The following is a 9,660-nucleotide window of genomic DNA, read 5'->3' as shown; positions in this document are numbered from 1 at the left end:
TTATTTTTTTTATACAAATTTGAATTTTGAAGTGCATTGCTGTTTAAATCGTATATATAAATAATATATAAATACATTTATTTATTTGTCAATAAAAATTACAGCCAAATGTAATTACATACATACATGTTCAATCAATCAATCAAATCAGCCCACATCCACCCACTGCTGGGTAAAGGCCTCTTCATTTTCACGCTACTTTATACATGTTAAAATTACTGAAACAAAAAATCTCAAATGTGAATGGATGAGCGTTTAAATGTAAATTTTATTCTTTCTTTGAGTATTTTTAGGAAAAAAAACAAATCTAATTTTGATAAGGAACTTTATTTAATGGTATAAAAATAAAAACAGGCTCAGTCTGCCTTTTCACTTAAACCTAAATAAGTATAGGACGGAAAATACCTGGGATCCTAGAAAATATGAATTATGACTAACTAATTTTTTTTAAATAACATGTTAAAGAAAGACTTACTTAACATTGTTTTCCTTCTTTAAAGCTTCGAACACTAATAGACGACATCGAAAGCGGAACGAAAGTAAAACTGTTTCTATTATTCTAATTTACGTGACACTCTTTACATGTGTGCGAGGATTCAAGTGCTGGAAGCTTGGTTCTTACTGATACTTTAACTTTCCTTATCTCTGAATTAAAAGTTATTGAGTATTTAGATTCAATTAAAACCTATTTAATCATCACCCATGGAGGCATTCGTCAGGACATAGCTTTAGTATAACAAGCTGATTACACAAAAATCGGTTTATTCATTATTAATTACTCGTAACTTTAAAAGATTCATTAATACACGACAGGGTTAGAATATATGCCACCAAATATCACAGTCATGGTAGACTTTTCGATGATGAAGTATATGAAAGGCCTATTCGCTTTTACGCTGGGCGTCGAAATCCTGTCTGCGAAGTTAGCCGAAGTAGAAGCAGACGCCACTGTACCACTTTCTGTAACCTCAATGTCCGCTTTGTGTACGATGGCTGAGACGAATATATTCTCGTCAGTCACTCTTTTAAAACTCGCTAAATCAGGTTCGAAAATGTCGTAAACCCCCATATCGTTTAATGGTTTATTCATAACCACATTCGTGCTGATCTTGAATCTTGGTAGTTTGATGTCGACGTCCTCTAAACCAAATTCATCGACGTCACTTTGCAATTTCCTTGATATTACTGGTAAGGTTACGTTTGCTAGGCGTTGGTAAGTGTCTTCGAGTTTTGTTTTTGGATGCGGAAGGATCACAAGCATTGAGTATTTACCATCAGTTCCGTAAGGTAGCTCCACTACAAACGCTTTTAAATCTTGGATATTGGAGAAAGGTAGCTGTGCTCTCTGGTACATCATATTTACGCGTCCTATTACCTCGTTGTTTTCGTTGTAGAATGGCTCGTTGGTGGTATCGCTTGCATTGAACGGGGACGACCATAAACCTTTGAACGATATGACGTTGGTCAATATCATCCTCGATTCCGCAAAGTCATCTGACGTAAGCACATTGGACACTCTTCCCCCGGAGTTCTGAATGTAATTGTTCGCTTTCCCAGCGGCCAGGTCTGGATTTTTGAAATCAAGCACTTTTATAGTCGCGTCGAAATCTGTGGTAATCGTTTTCCGAAATTCCGGGTTGAGGGTGAAATCATCGTCGACGAAAACGAAATTTTTGCTCGACAAAGATACTCCGTTTGAGGCAGAGTTGAGCACAGTTTTTGTGAGGTCCTTGTAGCCATTTATGACGGCTTTCTTGCTTCTTGGTAGGATGAAAGCTCGTCGCAGTTGGTCGAAGCTATTGCCGGTTGCACCGAGAGCTACCCCTGTCATTAGCGTCCATATGCCGAAGGGTGATATGACGACATGCCGGTCGGTTTGCTGTGCCGTGTGGTGCAGTAATTCTATGCTGAAGTTTCGCGGTCGCGCGCTGAACTCGAGTTCATCGCCATAACACAAACATACACACACAGACAGTATAAAAATTATGGTTTTCATGGCGTGTGTCCTCGGCCGTGGCGCTCGGTGTACTAACGATTGCCTCGCTAATGTCAAGGTAATATCTAAACAGGTTTCCGGCAATAATAGTATGTGCGGTTCATAAACGTCGTCGCGGGAGCAAATTGGAATTAACTGGTTATTATTTAACTGTATTATTGGTTGGTTTTCTGTTTATTTGTTGATATGTTGCACGTCCGTCGTCGGAGCGGGTGGAGTGGATGATTCCTTTTGTTTGCATACGGTTTTTGTTATACCATATATCAGAGGAGGTAAATAGGTACCTACATAAAGTATTCCTGTAAGGAACTGGTTTTCAAACTGTCAAGCTACCTTTAGGCTTTACCTTACAGAGATATGAAGGATTGAAATTCAAGATTAGACAGAGAAAGACATACTTGCGTGTGTCGTCACATGCTAGTACCTAGCGCCATACCTGCTGCAGAGAAAAAAGCATTTTAGAAAGAGACGATAAATAGATTTTTCAAAAAATATCACTTTTATTACAATTTCCAAATTTCTTTTTTTCTTCGTTATCTGTATATCTATCTATCATGTAGGGAATCTCGGAAACGGCTCTAACGATTTCGATTAAATTTGGCATGTAGGGGTTTTCGGGGATGAACAATCGACCTAGCTTAGTCTTATATCTCAAAAAACGCGTATTTTCGAGTAACACATCATAATAACATATAGAATATGGCAAATTCAGTAGTTGTCAAATAAAGTATTCTAATACTTATGTTGTAAAGGTATTCTCCATACGTGGTACTATTCCGCAATATAGGTATGTGCTTGTGTCTTTATCGTTATGGGATTACCCACGGACTTCGGTTGATGCGATCATTTGTATCGCGTCGTGACTCGATTAAAGTTAATTGCTCAACGTACTCAGAAACAGAAAATGTAGTTTAATTTTGCACGCACGTTTATGAAGCATATTTTTACCTATAGATTTGAATAGTATGTGTTTGAACTGACTTGAAACTTGGTGACTGTACCACAGTGCCATGGAGTCAGATATTTCCGTGGTAAAGCCGAAGCTAAGATCGCTTCCATCTTTACAAATCCTGTGTGTCCTGTTGTCCTTTTTGTAACATATATTGGGCAAGCCGATAGGAATAGGGTTCTATGAACACACTGCTGTACCAAGTGAGATTCCATCTGGAAGCGTCGTTCTTTAGTTCTTGTATTTTTACCCGACTATCCGAAGGAAGGTTATATTTTTCGAGCGTACACAGTCACCAGCCATATCTGACACAACGAAGCGTGCATAAATATCTGATACGACTCCTTCTACTTCTAGGGTTGTTAGGCCGTGTCAGATATTTTTGCATCTAGATAGGGTGACAATGTAAGCATCGTCAATGTAATTGCAAGTGGTAGGACCTTGTGCAAGGTTCGCCCGGATCGCTCCCACCATCTTGCTCGCTAATCCTGCCGTGAAGCAGCAGTGCTGCAATGTTGTGTTTCGGCGTGGAGAGTAAGACAGCCGGTGAAATTACTGGCACTTGAGGTATTCCACCTTAGGCCTCTAGGTTGGTAACGCATCTGCAATAAACCTGGTGTTGCACATGTTTATGGGTGGTGGTGATCTCTTACCATCAGGAATAAAAAATATGAAAAGAACGCGATAAAGTCGGCCATACTGAATAACTGAAAGGTTGCCTGGAAGAGATCGCTCTTAAGCGATAAGGCCTTCTATTGCTCACCTTGTAATTTTTTTTCTCTGTGTATCTGTTTTCTGTATCGCTTACTATGTCTGGTGTACAATAAAGAGTCTTTGTATTGTATTGTATTGTATAACTTTTCTCATGGGACCAATACGAAAATCGGGAAAAATCCCTGGTTCCATTCATTGGAGGCTGGTGAAGTGCTGAGGTCTTCTATGAAATAGCTGATTTCTTAACCCCGACTATCGTATTTTCCATCGTGTTTACCGCTTTTTGTTATTCCTAATTACCAATTAAAAATCATCGTGTAGAAAAGCTTTTTGAAAGAGCCGGAGTGAATCGTCTTGGGCAAAAATTATTTTGTATAAGTCTGCTCCGCTGTTCTCGTCTACAGAGGTCTTATTGTGGTAGCGTTTTCAAACCAATTCTTGTGTATTTTGTGAGCAAGTTTAATAGGTAATTTATAATATTATTTACTATTAATTCAGTTACAAAAAATATTGACCATGGATCGGCAGCGCAGCGTAGGACGTCCACTATTCCACCAATAAGACAGACGGATGACCTGGTAACCGAAGCCACTGGAAGTCTATAGAGGAGGTCTACACACTTCATAAAAATCCAGCCATAGGTACCTTACGCGATTACTCCAAGCACTTTGGCTATCGCACAAAACAATGTAACACATTGTATTATTCAATTTCACACATCCAAGGGCGCAATAACAATGGGTTTTATTTTGTCTCTGGAGATAAGTGTAACTACATTCGAGTATTTTAATGGTTCTTTTGTGTGGGAAACAATGTTGGCTACATTTCCTATGGTATTCTTGAAACAAGGGCATGTGATTGGAAGCAGCAGGGTCAGTTTGGAGTCACTGAATCACACAACAGAGGAATAGGGTAGCGTGATTAATCCGTGAGTGTACCAGTACCTTAGTACTGTAAACATGCTCGTTACTAGCATGTTATAAAGCATGCTTATAAGCATGCTAGTACCTGCAGTACCTGTATGCCACTAAAAAAGCACGCTTAGCCACTGTTACACATGCTCGTTACTAGCAAGAGAGCATGCTACTATCGAGCAAATGCTACCTAGTAGCATGTGTGAACAGGACATGCTACTATCGAGCATGCTTATTAGTGGCATGCTCGAGACGGAGGTGGAAGGGGGAAAGGTAATAAGCGAGTGTGAACGCGTTTGCTTCAGTCCATGAGCATGCTCATTTGTGGCATGCTCATAAGCAAGCTTAAAACATGCTAGTAACGAGCAAGTGTAGCAGTGCCTTAATTGTAGCACGTCCCTATACAGACATGCTAGTAGGTAGCATTTGCTCAAAAGTAGCATGTTTTCGTGCTACTTACTAGCATGTGTAACCGTATCTTTATATTGACGACCAGATGGCCAAGTGATTAGAGAACTTGACTATTAAGCTAGGTCCCGGGTTCGATCCCCGGCCGGGGCAGATAGAATTCCTAACATGTTTGCAATGCGTTAGGCAATAAGACTTCTGGTTGAAGACACTTGCTGACAAGAGACAGAATCGACATAAAGGCGGTTCTGCACCATCCGAAAACTTCTCTTGTCAGTCAGTATTTCCAATACTTACTTACTCCTTACTATCCGGCCGCAGTGATCCAAAGTGAGTCTTAGCCTCCAACACCAGACTACGCCATGCTGTACGATCTTGTGGCAGCTTTGCCAGCCTTTGACCCCGGGATCCAAAAGGTCTTTTAGGACCTCGTCCCTCCAGCGGTAGGTACCCGGAACGACCAATCGGTCTTCATTCGCTTGGTCGTTCGAAGTAGGCTCTCTTTACGGCTCGATCCTCTCCCAGCCTTTCTATAGAAGCTAAACCTACTTGCCACAAGTTTGAGATCCGGTGACTTTCTGACTCATGTACATTAGTCATGTATGGGGGCTTGTTCGGAAAATACGCTCCGTTAGTCTATTAGCTAACAAATTAGAACATGGTCATGAGTTTTAGGATTCCGCCTTACAAATACAAAAAGTTCCTAGGACGCGAACTACCTCATATTTTTCCATCCAATGACGTTAAACGTTTTTATAAGTTGACGAGTAAATATTTTATTATTGTACTGCAGATTTAACTTTTGAACTCACTCTTTGTCGGTCCCAAACTGATTGATTGTCTCCTGTACTCAAACGTTAACTTTTATTTTATGGTATAGGGGGAAAACGAGCAAACGGATCGCCTGATGGTAAACGATTACCGTCGCCCATGGACACCTGCAACACGGAACGGCCCCCCAAAGCAGCAGCCTTGACGACATTATCTATTTAGTATAAGTTTTGTAAATAGTAAGTAGATAGTACCTAGTTGTAATTTTTGATATTTTTTATATGTGTTATAACTGTGCTGTTCTGGTAATAAATTATAATATAATTCCTGCAACACTGATAGAGACAAAAAGGGTCATTCATTTTTAAAGGCACATTTGGCATTCATAAGTGCTTGTTGTAGCCTACATTGAATAAAGATATTTTGACTTTAACTTTGACAGGTTCGTGTTTGGTTCGACTACGGTAGTAGGTACAGTCACCAGCACCAATATCTGATACAACAAGCGTGCATAAATATCTGATACGACTCTATTTCTGGGGCCGGAAGGACGTGTCAGATATTTTTGCACGCTCGGCTGTAGCAGATAGGTATTAATGCTGGTGACTGTACTATTAGTTATTCTGTGGTTCGACTTAACTTAATTGTATTTCTTTCTGTTATATTAATTGTAAAATAAAGAGTTTACATACAACCTACATATGCCTATGTTTTCTGTTTACTACTAAGAGTACTTACTAAATATATGTTGGTGTTCAATAAACAGTTATTGTATTGTATACGCTGAGGATGAAGCGTAAGGCACTGGCGATCCCATTCACCGACTCTTTCTACCCTCATTCTTTATAAATTGATAGAAAGAAGTGGCGAAAGTGATTGTGATTCCAAGTTACACAATTGAAGCCAGAATCGGAATCCAAAAGCATTTTGGTTACTTGACCTGAAATGTATATTTAAGAATCTTTTTTTTATTTATGACGGTGGAAGCATTCTACACTTCCACTGAACGTAGATATAGTTACATATGTTTAGTTTTAGATTTGTAACTAAGGGACCCCATACATCCCTGTATTATTTTTCTATAATTTTATACTGTAGTTTTTAAGTATTATATTTTGTAATTATTTTATTTAAAAAAAAAATGACTTTTTGCCATGTTTCCTGCGGCGCATTCTTTTTGGCAATGATGGTCTTTCCGAAAGCGCTCGTAGTTTAAAAAAATGATGTGTAAAAGTACCCATTGCGGCCTATTTACTAATTTAAAGAATTGAAAAAAAAAATTGAATTTGAAGCCTCTGGTCAAACACGTGATCCATTAACAAAAACACATTAAGTCACAAATAAAATTAAAAAGATGCCAGTTGATGGTTCTTGATGCCTTTTGTTGGGGTTCCGTACAAAAAAAAACCCTTATAGTATCACTCGCGCGTCTGTCTGTCCTGTCAGTCCGTCTGTCATAGCCAATTTGCTCCGTATCTACTGGACCAAATCAGGTGAAATTTGGTAGGATGGTATAATCCTATGACCCAAATACAAATGTGCAAAGTAAACAATTTTTTTTAATAAGGATCATTTTCGAGGAACAAATAAGGAAATTAAAAAAAAAGTTTTGCTAACCTTACTGTCAGAATATCAATGAAAGGGCTCGTTATGTGGATCTCAAATATATTTATGTTATTATTCTAAAATAAATAGTTTTCATTTTATTCATGAAAGAAGACGAAAATTTACCATTGTCCCCTGATCTCCGAAACTACTGAGCCTAAAATTTTCAAAAAAATACAAAATATAGTTCATATTATCTTGTAGATTACAGGAAAATCTATAAAAATTCTATCAATTGAAAACAATTTGGTTAACTCAATATAATACGTTCACTTACGGAAAATAGTAAATCGCTAAAACACCACTTTCGCGTCTTATTGTGAGAATTTCAAATGTGATATTTTGTATTAATTTAAAAAGCACCATAAAATATTTACAAAAAAATAGAGGAAATCATTTGACTTTGGCATTGTACGGAACCCTCTCCACGCGAGTTCAACTTGCACTTGCTCGGTTCTTCTCATAGTAATTATTTCGCCGGCAAAACAGGCCTTTCCTCAAAACGTATGTAGATTTATTGACAACAGCATTTGCTATTATTTTTATTAGGACTACTAGTTAGTGACGGCTGGGAGAATCTACATATTTTTGATGAATTAATAAAAAAAAATACAAAAATAATGACCTTTCTGCTCATATATTTGAAGGCTGATAACTCGCTTCTCCGGGGCTTTTGAAGTTTGTCCCATATTAGAAAATTAAGCACACGTAACTAGCTTTCACGTGATATGCATGAGGCATCATTTCTTGCGAGGTATTTTTAATAAATATCCCCTCACTGCTAACTTGAAGGGAGTATATAGTCCGTATACAGTCATTGGGCTTCTCATGGCTTAAATTATTTTTTGAAAGCGTATCGTCCACACATTACTAGTCACAGCTTGTGTCAAGATTAGACAAAAGGCACGTGACTCACATTTTAATAATGACATTTCCCTGACTGACACATTTTGGTGAAGACAGCGAAGACCTTTAGCCACTGGCACAAATTACAACAGGACTTGCATTAGTAAGAGACTATTAGGGCTAGAAAGCTTTACTTTTGCATAGATATATATGTAGCAATGAACTTAACCGACTGCCGAAGTTAACGGAAGTCAATAAAAACACGTAAATATACAGGGAGTCTCTGACCATGGAGCCACAAAACACAGATAGTTCAGAAGTCAATCTCTTTCATACCTACGCTCGGCGGTCGCTCTAAGGTTGTCAACTATGGCTTATGCACAAAAAAACTATCGTGTTAGTGGCACGGCACTCGTATCTATTTGTTTGATTTATTGTTGAGAATGAAACGGGAAGAATGGAAATATAAATTAACTAAAATAATTTAATTTTAATGTCATTGTTATATTATAAATTTGTCACAGAAAATATCTTGCGACGATTTCGTTATTGGCGAAATTCACGATTATTTAATTCAAACAACCGTCCACTGAACAGTTATAATAACTTTTTTTTTGGTTGCTCCATTATTGCACAAAAAAGTTCACAGACGCGTGTCTCAAGCGGATGGCACTCGCGCTCGCACTGGTCCCAACCGGGCCGAGATATCGTGTCCGTGAGCAGTGTCTATGTGTGTGTTGCTCGAGCGCACTTCTATGGAGATTGACTTGACTTCTATGAAAATTTGAGGATCAATAAATTATCTGCCTAAATTCAAGTTACCTTTTTGAAAATTTTACAAAACATAAGTAGCTTAGTTATGCGAGTAGAATCGAACCATGAATTTAAAGCCACATGCTCAGAGACACCCTGTAAACACGTTATCTCGTAATACGAGGGCTTGGACCGTAGTTCCCATGCGGGTCCAATTTGGGTATGAACTTCACAAATATCATTTAATTTTTCGCAGGCGTGTGCAGAATTTCACACAATGTTTCCTTCCACCGTAAAAATCATGACAATTTTCAAATATTATTATAAATTGCGAAAAACGTCTGTCTAGTCTGTCTGTCTAGTGCATGTCTACTCCAGTAATACGTACTTTATGGCCACTGGCATTTGTTTACGTAATCAAACAAAGTGCAAAATACAGGAAAACTGATGCGTCATACAAAAACAATGAGTGTATGTACGATGTACATTGAATGATAAACGGTACCGATCGTTGGGGACGACCTAGGGATGTGACTAATATGTTTAATTTTACTTCTATTGAAGATATTAGTCATATTTTTAAATGTTTAATATATTGTGTTTAATTGCTTTTTGTTATAAATAAATATATTATTTAGATATTAGAAAGGAAAATTTATATGAGTAAGTTATTTAAATCAGAAAAATTCACGGGAAGCCCTCTA

The 9,660-nt window shown here is 38.0% G+C and overlaps 1 protein-coding gene across 1 annotated transcript; it reads right to left on the bottom strand.

Moving 5' to 3' along the window:
• Positions 1-308: 308 nt before the first annotated feature.
• Positions 309-2,180, bottom strand: LOC141440569 (serine protease inhibitor 77Ba-like). The gene has a single exon (XM_074105127.1). It carries the CDS (start codon positions 1,994-1,996, stop codon positions 800-802), a length of 1,197 nt encoding a protein of 398 aa, XP_073961228.1. The 5' UTR covers positions 1,997-2,180; the 3' UTR covers positions 309-799.
• Positions 2,181-9,660: the final 7,480 nt, after the last annotated feature.

Source organism: Choristoneura fumiferana, chromosome 22, assembly GCF_025370935.1.
Source record: "Choristoneura fumiferana chromosome 22, NRCan_CFum_1, whole genome shotgun sequence".
NCBI classification, from domain to species: domain Eukaryota; kingdom Metazoa; phylum Arthropoda; class Insecta; order Lepidoptera; family Tortricidae; genus Choristoneura; species Choristoneura fumiferana.
This window is presented reverse-complemented; position numbering and strand designations above follow the sequence as displayed.